The following is a 16,870-nucleotide window of genomic DNA, read 5'->3' as shown; positions in this document are numbered from 1 at the left end:
TTCAGACTATTTCATGTGGGTTTCCTTGAGATATCCTTGAGAAACTTGAAGCACTATGTCTGGTGAACACCAGGCACTGCTCATCACCTGGCTAATACCATCCCTACGGTGAAGCATGGTGGTGGCAGCATCATGATATGGGGGTGTTTCTCAGCAGGAAGGATGAATGTAGCCAAATACAGCCTTTGTCCCCAACATCACTGCGTCTCCTGTGTTTTGATCTGTGGATGTGTTAGTTTGCTAAAGTTATAGTCAGATTTGGTCACGTTGTGACGTTGTCCTCAGAATTATGGGGGGGTGAATGCTGTCATTGGTTCTTCATTCGTATGCAGAATATCTCAAACAACAATGTGAAATTTAACAGTTAACAGTTTATCCAAAAAGAAAGCACAGATTTGGAGTCTGTAGAGTCTGAGGTTGAATAGTTTTGAAGTTTTCATCTGAATGTGTTTGGTGAATTCAGCTGTAAATATTTAACTAAAAAGTATGAAACAATTAAGTACAAATGCATAACCTTTTGTAATTCATTTCAATATTGCTTACATTAACTTAATTTGAAAGCAAGGGCAGGTTTGTAAGTGCAAAAGAGTGAAAACAAACTATTCCTTACCAATAAGCCAGTATAACATTTGCTGCAGAACAGCTGTATTCCCAAATGCGGCCTATAATTCACTGTTCTGCTTGGATAAACTGTGGTGACGTGGGTTCAAGTCTTATACAAGATTATACAAAACGAGTATACCTTTAAATAATGAAGCTAACTTGTGAAGGTAACATTAGCTTCATAAGACATCGTGATACATGAGTTTGTAGAACCTGCACAGCTAGACCAATGAGGGAATAGCTGGAGGTGAAGGGACGACGTGTTCTTTCCTGGCTGTTTAGAAGTGAATGAAAAAGATTTTGATTTATCAAACTCCGCACACGAACAGAGCACAATTATGTTTAGGAATATACTGGGTCTGTTGCCACGGGTCGGATATGGATTGACCTGCCCCATATCCCGCTTACAACTGGCCTGAAACAGATCAGTAATATTCCTAATATTCTCCGTTCGTAAACGGGGCCGTTTTGAAAGCTTAGTGGTTACTCTCGTTCCACTCGTTGATCTGACTCCATTTAAGATATATAATTTAGAAATTTGGGTGTGCAACTTACGCGAACCTCGGGAGTGATTACACTCGACTCGTACCTGCGCCACTATTACTCAATATATGTTCTCGCGATTTAACATTATTGCTGAATATTTCAGTTCGGTGTAGAACTCAGAGGCTGAGGGTCCAGTCAACACAATACATGCAACACTGTCATGATAGTTGCGAGCCCAGGTCGGCGCAGCATTAACTGGGCTCCTTAGAGCTAATTAGACAGAAACCGGCGTATTAACGCCCATGGGTTCCCTTCGCGTCCAATCACAAGAGCCATGCCTAACCGACCCTTTACGTTGGCCGAAACTTGCTGGCCTCACAGCTTAGAACTATCACAGGGGTACCAAGCTCTCAGTTCGGTGTAGAACTCAGAGGCTGAGGGTCCAGTCAACACAATACATGCAACACAGTCATGATAGTTGTGAGCCCAGGTCGGCGTAGCATTAACTGGGCTCCTTAGAGATAGTTCGACAGAAACCGGCGCATTAACGCCCATGGGTTCCCTTCACATCAAACCACAAAAGCCTTGCATAGCCGACCCTTTACGGTGGCAGAAACTTGCTGGCCTCACAGCTTAGAACTATCACCTGTACCACGGGACTGCCGATCGGTCAGTCCTTGGTCCCCATTGTCCCCCTCAATATTCAGTTGTAATTTAGGCTGAAAAGGTACAAGATGAATTAGAGTCATGGAGATCACGCAAGTTACAAACAAAATAATTTATTTCCAGACGGGTAGGCAGTTAGCGTAGATTAAAACAGTCAATTACAGTCAATAGACAAATTAAAGATAAATAGAATAGAGTGAAATCTTACCCAGCCTGCTTTCGCTACACACATATACAAAGTATGCACAGTGTGGGAAATCGAGTGCGATCTTCCCGATACTTACATACACGCATACCTACATAAGACATGTTGTGTGGGAAGTCGAATACGATCTTCCACTGCTACACATACATACATACATACCCAAGACATGTTGTGTGGGAAGTCGAATACGATCTTCCCCGATTGGTCTGTCTCCCTTGCTTTTATGCCAAATCACACGTTTGAAACCAGGCGGCAGTGCCATAAATCAACCTGGAGGGGTGGTCAAATCTGGAATTTAGACCCCCACCGTTGGGGGTTGTTGAGTAGGGAAAATAAGATGATTACCAGGAGAGGACGTGTAGGTTTTCCCTTGAGTTATTGAAACTATGGTTAATTAAAATCCATTTGGTATGAAATGTATCTCATCTGATTCGTTGACTTTACTGGATCACATCCATACCAAACAGATTATCCTAATGTTTTGTTATGGTGCAGTTATCATGAAACTTCCCTCCTGATTATCCATTTTACATGCAATTCCTGTTACCATTACATAAGACTTAATGCAATAATACAAGGATCACATGGGCAATGTTTTCAAGGTGTTACCGGGTCTATTTACCATCTAAACAACAGTTTTGAGGTTTTCATTCAAGAGAGTAGTCCCTGGGGTAATGACAGCAGTGCCCAAAGGAGGGCACTGTGGTACTGCCCGGAGTCTTTCCCCCTGGAAGTGACCAGGTGTGGGGCCATAAGATGTTAGGCACATTCCTTTCCCGGGAGTTTTAATGGCCCACATGGCCTAATTGCCCGGGAACCGCTCATCCACCCACCATATATCTCTCCTTTATCATCTTGGTGTCACTGGTCTGGAACTCCTCAAAAGGTACTACAAACAGTATTGTCCTTTGTCCCTTTTGACACGCCCCAGAACCCCCACCTCACAAATGGCAGAGTCAACCCCCAGCTCACAGGCTCTTCACAGATGGCAGCCCCATCATATCTATGAATGCTGTAGTTGGGAGTTTTCATGATAACTGCATTATGCTGTAAATATGTCTTTGTGCCTCTCATGGTAATATACCTTTTGGATAAACCTGATTTGGGTGAATGAAAGGAAAGGAGACATCCCAGACTGTTTGGTTTCTTCTCCTTATCTCCGAAATCCAGTTCTAAACAGTGAGTCACCCATCTATAATTTACAGCCAGGCCCACCCGGCAGGGGGCTAAAACACCTGGCTTCTACAGAGACTTTTTGTCCAGTTTCCCCTCGGCTCCTGAATGGTTGTGATATCAAAAGGTAGACTGTTACAAAAACTAGACCATTACACCAGTCGCACTGAACCAATCAGAATAACACCAAACATCACTATATTCTGACCTGGGATTATCATGAAACATCTTTATACCATCTCCAATATTCCTGTTCTGGAATGTGAGAAAATCCTTCTCTAGCTCTCCCCCACAGGCATGTGTGCCAATGGTGGGGGCTAACAATGTAGGAGGGGGGGAAGTCAGCAAGCTGACCAGCGCATGAGACCAAATGTTCCTTATGACCGGCTTACAGATTCCCCCCTATGGCCCCGAGGGACAAACAACACAGTTCCAAGGGGTCACTGTGAAAGCCGTGGCTGTACATGTAATTCCCTGCGGATGCTTGGGGTCTCAATCCCGACAGTGTTGGCACCTGCAGGGGGCTGAGCACCGAAACAGCAGGGGTAGAAGATTTGAGGGAGTGGAATGAGGCTGGTGATGACGGACTCTCAGAACACCCAGTCCCACCAGTCCCACCATATGTAGGCATCCTGGGCAGAGCTGGTAGAGGAGCTGGCCCTGGACGACCCGTTGCACCAGGTCCATTAGGTCAGTCAGAGACCACGCACACTGTCCAGAAATAGTGTCCTTCCACCACAGAGAGACGTCCACCTCCAGCGGAATTCTCCTCAGAACGCAGATCTGACCCATTACGAAGTCCTCAATCACTTCCAGTCAATCAAGTGACTCGCTGGAAAGGTCAGACCTTCATGCGTGAAGGAGCTCATCTCGCTGATGACGTACTACTGTGGGTGAGACACCTGGACGATCTCAGCATGGCCAGACAAAAACTGAACACCAATACATTTGGCACAAAATGGGAAAATATTGTTAGACATATAATAATGACAAGATGTTTCATGATAACCAGTGCGAGTAGTCAATACGGTCTTCATGTCCCTTATAGAGATATGCACCAATACGGTGATCTAATTTAAATACCTGATTCTTCACTACTACGCAGGTTGAGCGTATGGTAGTGGAATTTAGATAGACCTGTCTTAGGTGAATCAAAGGAAAAGAAACCAAGAATCCAATATAAACAGTACAACTATTTATAGTAAACATACAAACAATACATAGACACATTAATGAAGTGGATAAAGAATATTTTATCTTTGTTCTGACACAATCCACCTATGCCAGCCTAAGGCCTCAATGAATTCCCTTACGACATGACTAGGGTTCTTGTGCAGACAAAAGTCCAGAATATCTTGCTGGCAGCAGCAAACCAACCCTTGGCATATGTTCTGCAGGCTAAGACACGCTCGATGGTATGGGTCTGATGGACAAGTGAACAGCTAATAGAATGGAGCGTGAATATATTTTTTGTAAACTATGAATGATATGTTTGAGACCAGTGATCATCTGGTTTACCAAACTTGATGAAATTTAGGATAATGAATTATCCTATAAGTATTTGGAATTCAGGAACTAAATTATCGAGCTGTGCCTGTAGCCATGCATACTACTATATTGCAGTATATCGCATGCAGAACAGAATACTGGGACGGTTAAAACTAACATATACCAAACACAAGATGTATAACGCAGCCATTTGCTTCAAAATATAAACATTTATGCAGGGTGAATGTCTGCACAAATCCATACGTCCAATCAAAGAATGAATTAAAAACAATAAAAATATACACATTTATGCAGGGTGAATGGCTGCATAAATCCGTAATCAAATGAAAGAATGAATCAAAAACAATAAAAATATACATTTATGCAGGGTGAATGTCTGCATAAATCTGTAATCAAATTAAATAATTAATCAAAAACAATAAAAATATATACATTTATGCAGGGTGAATGTCTGCATAAATCTGTAATCAAATTAAAGAATTGATCAAAAACAATACATCAAAACAAAACAATTCATACACTCTCTCAAGATAAACCATTGAGAGTGCAGGTTCACTGCTCTTACAACAAGAAACACCACACATGACAAACACTTAGGGAAGGAGAGACAAGACGCACAAAGGGAGCAGTGAGAGCTGTGAGGGGGGGCAGTGAGGAACTGAAAAGCTTGAAACTGTGGGGGGAGTAGAATGACCCATAAATCAGTCCTTGCCAGAAAATGACCCCCCTTGTTAGGTTTTATGCCCAGAGGTGTAAATAAGAGGAGGAATTGCTTCTTCTCTTTTACTCTGAAATTTGCTTAAACATTTTTCATTTGGAACACCTTCCAAAATATAAGCCAATTCAGTGTTACTGGGCTATAAAGACCTCTCCTGTTGTAAACATCTCACCGTATAGGTACAGATGCCACAGGTCACTGTAAATCAGTGAAAACTTTAAAGGGTTCATTTCATGGCATTAACTAGTTTATCTAAGGTCTAGAAAATATTCTAATATATATATTTTGTGTTAGTGGGAGAAACCACACAAACATACAATTAGATTTAGGTACACACATGCCTCAGTTAATCTAACTGGCATCCAAGTAAGTATATTAGTATTATTAACTAACAATTCTTAAATGACATGCACAGACATGCAGTATACCGTATATAACAATATAAATTCTCTGCCTTCACAGTGGTGCAACTAGAGCACACAAAGTGAAGCAGAGGAAACTAATATGGTACACCAAGATGCACTATACATTTGGCCTATGCCTAAATAATTTAATTTATCCAATAGGACAAATTATATAATCAGGGATTTCATCCTGTTTTACAACAGATGTATCCCCACTAGGGCAAACGCCTATGTGACATCTATTATAGAACATTCAGTAGATTTAATTTTACATATGTCTATAACAAATATTTCACAAACTATTGCCTATGCATTTAATTATAAGTATACAAATGTTGCCAATACAGGTAGCACATGCCAGAGGACTCGGTTTCCAGCAGCTCAGAAAGACAGAAATTCTGTGAGGCGACACCCGATCCCCGTCTCAGAGGTCTAGACATAGGCACCACGTGCAGAATATTCCCCAACCTTGTAGCAGCGCATCAGAGGGGTGGAGACTTATATCTGCTGTGGCACCCAGCGGCCCTATGACGTAACATCGGGCCTAGTATACAGAGATATCGCAACCACTGATACAGGCCTCAATCACTGAGACTTCAAACTGCTGCTCCCTACGGACGGATACCCGATAGTTTCAAGTCTTGTTATAAACACCATACTTGTTATAACCACCACAATCAAAGGGCTTGAGAAGTATACCCGCCGTGGAACACAGACAACCTGGGAACCTAGAACATGCCCCTGATTCAGCACCCAGTTGCAACTTATAACAATTTCTGCAATTATCATGGAGAAACTTGCCACCGTTAACGGAGCTCAAGCTTACTCCAAAATTAATATTATATATGCGCATCCTAACAGACCGCACACATATATGTATTATTATACAACTTTCCAAGCTTACCAGCACATAAACCACTCATCTCTACATACAGATCTAAACACTTTTACCTTCTCTGTGACATGCTTGTTTGCAAACATGTTGCTACCGAAGCCTACTTGCTCTGTAAGCTATTAGCCACCGCAACACAGCGCCGTTACAAAACATGCACATCAACATTTCTCTCTCTTTACCTCCTCCAATAATTACGTTACATACCCTGAGAGGTAGTAACCTGCAAATATGACTGGATTTTACGGTCCCAGCCCTGTATAGGATATGTCGATTCCCTAAACAGTGTACATGCAGTAAAATAACACAACTCTCCCAAACATATGTCGATATGAAAGAAATTGTGCTACTCACCACACCAAGGACCGCAAAACCAGATGGAAGAAAAAACCATACACCCGCGGTAACGGGTATCATGCCGGAATGCAACAACACCACCAGTAAGGACAAACTTCAGACACCTCACCCATTGTAAGCCTCGGCAGACGAATCTTACATGGATGAAGTTTGATCACATAATGAAATTAGATCACGTCGGGGTCACCACTTGTAGAACCTGCACAGCTAGACCAATGAGGGAATAGCTGGAGGTGAAGGGACGACGTGTTCTTTCCTGGCTGTTTAGAAGTGAATGAAAAAGATTTTGATTTATCAAACTCCGCACACGAACAGAGCACAATTATGTTTAGGAATATACTGGGTCTGTTGCCACGGGTCGGATATGGATTGACCTGCCCCATATCCCGCTTACAACTGGCCTGAAACAGATCAGTAATATTCCTAATATTCTCCGTTCGTAAACGGGGCCGTTTTGAAAGCTTAGTGGTTACTCTCGTTCCACTCGTTGATCTGACTCCATTTAAGATATATAATTTAGAAATTTGGGTGTGCAACTTACGCGAACCTCGGGAGTGATTACACTCGACTCGTACCTGCGCCACTATTACTCAATATATGTTCTCGCGATTTAACATTATTGCTGAATATTTCAGTTCGGTGTAGAACTCAGAGGCTGAGGGTCCAGTCAACACAATACATGCAACACTGTCATGATAGTTGCGAGCCCAGGTCGGCGCAGCATTAACTGGGCTCCTTAGAGCTAATTAGACAGAAACCGGCGTATTAACGCCCATGGGTTCCCTTCGCGTCCAATCACAAGAGCCATGCCTAACCGACCCTTTACGTTGGCCGAAACTTGCTGGCCTCACAGCTTAGAACTATCACAGGGGTACCAAGCTCTCAGTTCGGTGTAGAACTCAGAGGCTGAGGGTCCAGTCAACACAATACATGCAACACAGTCATGATAGTTGTGAGCCCAGGTCGGCGTAGCATTAACTGGGCTCCTTAGAGATAGTTCGACAGAAACCGGCGCATTAACGCCCATGGGTTCCCTTCACATCAAACCACAAAAGCCTTGCATAGCCGACCCTTTACGGTGGCAGAAACTTGCTGGCCTCACAGCTTAGAACTATCACCTGTACCACGGGACTGCCGATCGGTCAGTCCTTGGTCCCCATTGTCCCCCTCAATATTCAGTTGTAATTTAGGCTGAAAAGGTACAAGATGAATTAGAGTCATGGAGATCACGCAAGTTACAAACAAAATAATTTATTTCCAGACGGGTAGGCAGTTAGCGTAGATTAAAACAGTCAATTACAGTCAATAGACAAATTAAAGATAAATAGAATAGAGTGAAATCTTACCCAGCCTGCTTTCGCTACACACATATACAAAGTATGCACAGTGTGGGAAATCGAGTGCGATCTTCCCGATACTTACATACACGCATACCTACATAAGACATGTTGTGTGGGAAGTCGAATACGATCTTCCACTGCTACACATACATACATACATACCCAAGACATGTTGTGTGGGAAGTCGAATACGATCTTCCCCGATTGGTCTGTCTCCCTTGCTTTTATGCCAAATCACACGTTTGAAACCAGGCGGCAGTGCCATAAATCAACCTGGAGGGGTGGTCAAATCTGGAATTTAGACCCCCACCGTTGGGGGTTGTTGAGTAGGGAAAATAAGATGATTACCAGGAGAGGACGTGTAGGTTTTCCCTTGAGTTATTGAAACTATGGTTAATTAAAATCCATTTGGTATGAAATGTATCTCATCTGATTCGTTGACTTTACTGGATCACATCCATACCAAACAGATTATCCTAATGTTTTGTTATGGTGCAGTTATCATGAAACTTCCCTCCTGATTATCCATTTTACATGCAATTCCTGTTACCATTACATAAGACTTAATGCAATAATACAAGGATCACATGGGCAATGTTTTCAAGGTGTTACCGGGTCTATTTACCATCTAAACAACAGTTTTGAGGTTTTCATTCAAGAGAGTAGTCCCTGGGGTAATGACAGCAGTGCCCAAAGGAGGGCACTGTGGTACTGCCCGGAGTCTTTCCCCCTGGAAGTGACCAGGTGTGGGGCCATAAGATGTTAGGCACATTCCTTTCCCGGGAGTTTTAATGGCCCACATGGCCTAATTGCCCGGGAACCGCTCATCCACCCACCATATATCTCTCCTTTATCATCTTGGTGTCACTGGTCTGGAACTCCTCAAAAGGTACTACAAACAGTATTGTCCTTTGTCCCTTTTGACACGCCCCAGAACCCCCACCTCACAAATGGCAGAGTCAACCCCCAGCTCACAGGCTCTTCACAGATGGCAGCCCCATCATATCTATGAATGCTGTAGTTGGGAGTTTTCATGATAACTGCATTATGCTGTAAATATGTCTTTGTGCCTCTCATGGTAATATACCTTTTGGATAAACCTGATTTGGGTGAATGAAAGGAAAGGAGACATCCCAGACTGTTTGGTTTCTTCTCCTTATCTCCGAAATCCAGTTCTAAACAGTGAGTCACCCATCTATAATTTACAGCCAGGCCCACCCGGCAGGGGGCTAAAACACCTGGCTTCTACAGAGACTTTTTGTCCAGTTTCCCCTCGGCTCCTGAATGGTTGTGATATCAAAAGGTAGACTGTTACAAAAACTAGACCATTACACCAGTCGCACTGAACCAATCAGAATAACACCAAACATCACTATATTCTGACCTGGGATTATCATGAAACATCTTTATACCATCTCCAATATTCCTGTTCTGGAATGTGAGAAAATCCTTCTCTAGCTCTCCCCCACAGGCATGTGTGCCAATGGTGGGGGCTAACAATGTAGGAGGGGGGGAAGTCAGCAAGCTGACCAGCGCATGAGACCAAATGTTCCTTATGACCGGCTTACAAGTTTGTCTACAGTTAGGAGTTAGAGGAACTCCTGTGCTCAAAAGGGCAAAATAACTTATTGCACAGGACCTATTTTATGCAGGACTAAGATTCCTTTTTGGGATGCACCTCATTTTAGAAACTGGGTGAAACATGTAACTTGCACCAAAGTAAATACTGAAACATTCAATATTGTTTTATTTTTACAATTTTAAAGGGGCTTAGTTGCATACTACAATGTGTGAGTACTGAACACTTACAGTCTGGAACTGCTAAGATAATATGATAAATGCTCTTTTATATGGGATGAGAAAAATACACTTCAGAGTACAATTATATGTGCTTATTCATGGTTTATTTTCCTCAAGTTTTTATAAATCTATAAATAATGCTGGCATTCTGGGGTTCTGGCAAGTCAGGAGCATGTTTTACAGGAATTCCAGATAAAGCTCTCAAAGAACAGTCTCCCATTTTTTGTCCGAGTTTCTCTAGGCAGTTTAATTTAATATGAAAATCTTTACTTAAATGATAACATTCTTTATTAAATACTGTTTTCATTTGACAGTGATTGTCAATGAGTATTCATCTGTAACTTACTCATCCACTCCCTGCCCCACCTCAAGTTTAATTCAGACAAATGCTTTTTATAGATGTGCAGTAGTTAAACCCCGGGTACTGTTCCTAGGATGAATGAGCTATTTTAAACTCATTTTATTTAGCTATTTTAAACTGAAATGCAGAATTGCCTTTTGATCCCAGTTAGAAGAGCTTTTACCATGTTACTTGCTATGTTATGCTATCATGGAGGTCCTCTATGTACCCAAGGTGGAATTGTTTAGTGGAAATGCAGAATTTCCTTTTTATACCAGTTAGAAAGTGACACAGTGACCGCATTATTAGGTAGACTGTACACCAGCTTGTTAATGCAAATACACTCATCAAGCACTTTATTAGGTGACTTTTATAATTTTTTATTTCTACTGCTGTAGCCTATCCACTTCGAGTTATGATTCGTTCAGAGATGCTCTTCGGCATACCATTGTTGTAATGTGTGGTTATTTGCGTGACTGTCACCTTCCTGTCAGCTTTGACCAGTCTGGCCATTCTCCTCTGACATCTCTCATTAACAAGGCGTTTCTGTCTGCACAACGGTTGACTATTATGGTGTTATTTTATAGATATTTCATAGAGTCAGTCCTAACCTCTTCATTGGCTTCGTGGCACGGAAATTTGAATGTGCAAAACAAAAATATACTGATATCGCTAACGCGATATATGCCATTGCTAACTGAGGCGAGCAGGCGAGTCAACCAAGAGGTGTCAGACTTTTTGACTCCTCCCCCGACTGCAATCAGCTACTCTCGCCTGTTTTCGAGGCGTGGCCAAAGTCATGTGAAATAAGCCTAAGAGCTTGCTAGCCTCTACGAGGGGCTTCAGGCAAAACTGACGTAGCTACGTACTCGACACACGCCTCGGAATCATTCGTATAATCAGTACTGTGTTCTCCTTTCCGCACTTCCGCATATTCCAACCAGAGATAGCTACTGTACTCTGCCAGTTGCATGTTCTCTTTGGCAATAGCCACGCCCACGATTTATTTTCGATTTCGGCATGGATAGGATATAATATTTTTTATTATAACTCATAACGACAACGTTATCTATTTTTTTGGACTCGAAATCTCAGGTAAGGTCGCCTGTATCTACCTAGCGTAGCTAGCCGGAGTACATCCGAGGTAATAGTTACAGTAGCAAGACATAGGTAGCTAACATCAATGTTAGCATTGTTACGTTACACACTGTATTATCGATATTGCATGGTCGACGCGGCTGCTGAACGTTACAGCTATTTCGCTAGCTGTTTGAACAGTGCATTGTGAAGTCTGCACAACGAGTATTGTACGTTAACACACTTAATGCAGATGTATTATTATTATTCTTTTTTACAGTGGATACATTTTGCTTTTGTCTAATAGTAATAGAAGAGTGACTTTCATTATGTCAAACTCAGGCGTGATGAACCCAGGCCTGTGGTGAACGTGAGGTGGGGTAACGGTTAATAATAACATCAAACTGACATCGTAATACTTCAACTGAGCCTGTTCCAGAACTGTACTTTTAATTCAGTTATTCGCTGTAGATAATGGATGAAGGTGAGGCCATTATAGACTTTGAGGCAGTCATGTGACCTGTGGCCAAGTGATATTTTTCTGTACAGAAACGGGAGAGCGCCCAAAAAGTCATTCGTGACTAGAAATGGAGGATTGTGTTGATTTTGGAGCATTCTATCTTTGGCATTAAAGCCTGGAAAATCCGATTTTCATAACCATCCGATTTTCGAAATCTTGCCACTTCGTGATTTTGTTTCAATATTTGATGGCTTACTACGTTAGCAGCACTTGGTGTATGACTTACTTTTAAGACATATATATTTTGGCTAAGACACAATATAGTTCATTTAGATAGAGATGAACTAAATTAAAGTACAGTTGTATTACCAATTTCACTTTGTTTGATGTTATTTAGGGTGGCACTTGAGGTAGCACTGGTCCTGGGTTCGAATCCCGGTCGGCCGGGGCCTCTCTGTGTGGAGTTTGCATGTTCTCCCCATGTGTGTGTGGGTTTCCTCCGGATATTCTGGTTTCCTCCCACAGTCTAAAGACATGCTGGTTAGGCTGATTGGACAGTCTAAATTGCCCGTGGGTATGAGTGTGTGAGTGAATGGTGTGTGTTCCCTAAGATGGACTGCAATGGCATGTCCAGGGTGTATTCCTGCCTTTCGCCTAATGTATAGTGGGTATAAGCTCCAGCCCCCTTGTGACCCTGTTCGGGATAAGCAGGTTAAGATGATAGATGATGTTATTTACAATATTTGTTAGAGGTGTCAATCATTTTGGCACTTGTATTTTTCAGAAAAATGAAATAAAAAAAAATGAAAGTGACCCAACAGTTTTCCTTTTGAATATAAATACTTCAATAGAATTCACTTATGCTAAACAGTAAAATTGGCTAGACAAAGTCTTATTAACCCAACAACTTTTAGGTAATTTTCTGGCTGGGACCAACGTTGCCATTTTTGTAATATGTATCCATGTTAATTTCCCTTGTGGCTGTTCTTAAACAAATTCTACTAGTCTTTGAAGTCATACACCAAGAGGTGCTGATTCAGTAAGCCATCAAATATTGAAGATTGCCAAGCGGCACAATTTAGCATTTATGAATGACCATAACTCTATGAAAGTAAATATAAAATTGTCTCAGACTGCACATTTTCAGGTTTTTCCCTGCTTTAATGACAAAGATATGACGCTCCAAATTCAACACAAACACTAACAATTTCCCCTTGCGAGTGGCTTTTTGGGTGCCACCCCCATTTTTTCAAACACAAATCCAATGAGACGAATGTTTTGCATGTTGTTTATTGAATATATAAAGAACGTTTACAAAGTTTGAGCAAAATTGGAGTGCTCATCTTTCACAGAATTATCCCGTTTCATTTTTTAAAAGATGGCAGTAATTAGCTCAGCAAGCTGCTCATACAACTTGTTGAACATGTCTAACAGAAGCCTGGCATCGCTGCCCACAGCTGTCCCCAGCTGCTCTTGTGTTTGTGTTGAAGTGGCCAGCGTGCGTCAGCGTGCCATGGGAGGCTTTCAGATCCGGAGGTACCGGGACGAGGATGACGAGGCGGTGAAGGAGATCTTCGCCCAGGGCATGATGGAGCTCGTGCCCGCCTGCTTCATGCACATGATGAAGCAGCCCCTAATCCAGATGGTGCTCATGTGCATCTTCTGCGCCCTGCTAGCCAGCTCCAGGTCCCTCCTCCTGCCTGTGCTGGCGCTCACCCTGGTGCTGGCAGGACTCCGGCAGCTAGCCAACTACATGTTCAGCAGCTACGTCGAGACCTGTCTGAAGGAGGACCTGGCCTCCATACGGGAGTTCTACATGAACAAGAGGGACTCTTGCTTCTGGGTGGCGGAGAGCGAGGGCCAGGTGGTGGCCACCGTGGCCTGCCTGCCCTGCGAGAGGCAGCCCGAGTGCCTGGAGCTAAAGCGCATGTCTGTCCGGAGGACCCACCGGGGCCTGGGCTTGGGCAAGGCGCTCTGCCGGACATTGGCGGACTTCACACGGGAGAGGGGCTACCCGGCGGTCATGCTAACCACTTCTTGTATTCAGACGGATGCTCGGAAACTGTACGAGCACATGGGCTACACCATGATTCTCGTTCAGAGACTAGAAGGCAGGCTCATAAACTTCAATCTCGTGGAGTACAGATTAGAGGTGCAGGAGGGGAAAGTCAGATAAAAGGAATCTGGCAGGGCTACTGATTAACCATAACCACGAATGTCTTATTTGGAAAGGGTGGCATCATTCTTTCCTCAGCATGAGTCTCATCATTATTAGCGTGGGGCAAAATGTATCTGTCGGTGCATCAGACCAGCAAAAAAAAGGAGATATGTAGAATTTTTTTAATTAATTAATTTTTTTACTTAAGGTGACTAGCTCCTGGGATAAATTGATATGAAATTCCTAGATATTAGTTTTTCAATAGTAATTCAATTGAAATAAGTCAATAAAAATAACAAATCAAGATATTTAAATAGATATACTTTTACCTTTTCATTCAAGAATTTAGAAATTGGTATTGGTATTTTGTATTATCTTTGGAAATTACTGAGCAATGAGCACAAAAAAATTAGCAAATGTGATTACTTATTATACCACATTGAAAATGAATTGTTGAAGATACAGTGCTTTCAGATAGTTTTCAGACCACTTTGCTTTTTGTGTTGCAGATTTAATTTTAAATGGTTAAAATTGCCATTTTGCCAATCAGCCTACACACAATAATGACAAAGTGAAAGTTTTTATTTTTTATATATCTCATAAGTATTCAGACCCTTTCATGTGGGTCTCCTTGAGATGTGTTTCAAACTTCATTGTGTGCCTGAACTCCAAGCACTATGTCTGGTGAACACCAGTTTGACAGTTCCTACCTCATATTTTTACCTTGGATTCTAACACTTGAAAGCCAGATGCCTTTTAATACGTATATTCTACTGATAGGACCACAGCTTCTATGGCAGGGGTGGCCACCCCTGGTCCAGGAGAGCGGCAGGGTGTGCTGGCTTTTGCTTTCACCAAAAAAAAAACAGCAAAAACATTCAGACCCAAGAACCAGGTGAGGTGAAGCAACTGCGTAAACTGCGTTGTAATTGATCAATTAACTGAATAACAACAAAACCCCTGTTCTATGTTATTGTCTAGTTTTGGACATTTCTGTATACTGTATCTGAGTACAATGAAGTGTTACTCCTTTTACAGTTGTGTTGGTAACAGTTTTTTCTGGTAATCATATAATTGGTAGTAACACTCCTGTGTATATTGCGTTCATGTAGTGGCATTGTAAGTATATATGAGGTTGTACTAAGTGTGCGCAGTATCCTTTGCTGTCAGGGGTGTTCAGAGCCAGAAATCTATCTGTAATTGTTTAGTTTTGCTGGATTTAGTGAACTGCTAGTCACAAAAGTTAGTTTTCACGCTCAAAATACCAGTTTCACTTAATCTCCCGTCTTCCTTTTATTAATGTGTACAATAATTGAAAACTGTCTTTTGCTTGATTTCCCCCTTGTACATCTTAAATAAAGATTTACTGTTGAATGTACAGTGTGTATATTTTAATACAGTGGGAAACTGATATTGTCTTATCTCTCTGGTCACAGTGCATTACTGAGTGGTCATTTTTGATTGTCATTCAGCACCTTAATTCAAGCCACAGTATTGACAATTTATTAAATAGCCTATGCACACTATGTCTCAGGAACAGAAAGCACAATGGTGTTGTACTGTAAAAGTCTTGTGATGGAGAAGCAGAGAAAGAAGACAAAGGGCGGCCTGTAGTGTAGTGGTTAAGGTCACTGGTTCAATCCCCGGTGTGGTCACAATAAGGTCCACACAGCCGTTGGGCCCTTGGGCAAGGCCCCTAACCCTGCATTGCTCCAGGTATCATGGTGTAGAGGAAGTAATGGCAGTAGAGGTAAAGGAAGTAACCAGAGACTATTGTTGTAGATCCTTACCTGGGTCTATTATTTAGTTTTTGCAATGTACTACGGTGTTTTGCATTCATTTAGCAGATGCATCTATCCAGAGAGACTCATAGCAAAGGTGAAGTCATCTGTGTGACATGAGGAGTTGTGCCAGACATTCCTAGATTTGGGAAAGTTAATTCCCTGTCACCAAAGGACGAATGTGTGTTAAATATTAACCAGCATATTACACACATAAATCCGGAATACATGCAGACATGTACACTCAGTGAGCACTTTATTAGGTATACCTGTACACCAGCTTGTTAATGCAAATATTTAATCACCCAATCATGTGGCAGCAACTAAATGCATGAAAGCATACAGACGTGGTCAGGAGGTTCAGCTGTTTTTCAGACCAAATGTCAGAATTGGAAAGAATTGTGATCTGAGTAAATTTGACTGTGGAATACTTGCTGGTGCCAGATATGATGGAGTGGGTATCAGAAGGTCATGGTGTCAGGTTCCCCCTTTGGTACCTGTACAAAGTTTGGTAAACATTTAGACTTGTTTGTTGTTGCCGCTGAAGTGGATTGAGAGAGCTACTATAAGGTTCCTCCTCCGCCCTGCTCTCAACCCTTCTCTTCCTGTATATACATACAACACTAGGTTATACACACGCCATAGTTTTGTTTAAAGGTGCAATAGGTAAGATCTTTGTGTTAAAACATTGTTACAAGACCATTGCGAATCTCTTCCTATCATTGAAAAAGGCTCACTGACATGTTGACTCACCCTCTGCCTGTGTTTACTGTCCTTAAATTCGGTTTTCAAAGTGTACATGTTTGTGCCATTGTTTGTGACATTGCCAGTGTTTGCTTTCAACTTTAAGTTCAATTTTCATCTTCATTTATTTACAACAAGCAGGTTTTGGCAGGGCTTC

The 16,870-nt window shown here is 42.0% G+C and overlaps 1 protein-coding gene across 2 annotated transcripts; it reads left to right on the top strand.

Annotated features, from left to right (window-relative positions):
* The first annotated feature begins 11,355 nt into the window (after positions 1-11,355).
* Positions 11,356-15,566, top strand: LOC133131023 (probable N-acetyltransferase CML1). Of its 2 annotated transcripts, none has more exons than XM_061246106.1 (2): positions 11,356-11,588; positions 13,488-15,566. In XM_061246106.1, the coding sequence occupies exon 2, from the start codon at positions 13,544-13,546 to the stop codon at positions 14,204-14,206; it is 663 nt and encodes a 220-aa protein (XP_061102090.1). In that variant the 5' UTR covers positions 11,356-11,588; positions 13,488-13,543; the 3' UTR covers positions 14,207-15,566. The 2 variants fall into 2 exon arrangements, with proteins under 2 accessions (XP_061102090.1, XP_061102091.1); XM_061246107.1 differs by having other exon boundaries at positions 13,465-15,566.
* Positions 15,567-16,870: the final 1,304 nt, after the last annotated feature.

Source organism: Conger conger, chromosome 6 (genome assembly GCF_963514075.1).
Source record: "Conger conger chromosome 6, fConCon1.1, whole genome shotgun sequence".
In the NCBI taxonomy this organism is placed as follows: Eukaryota; Metazoa; Chordata; class Actinopteri; order Anguilliformes; family Congridae; genus Conger; species Conger conger.
Note: the sequence above shows the minus strand (reverse complement) of the source record. Positions and strands in the feature narration are given on the sequence as shown.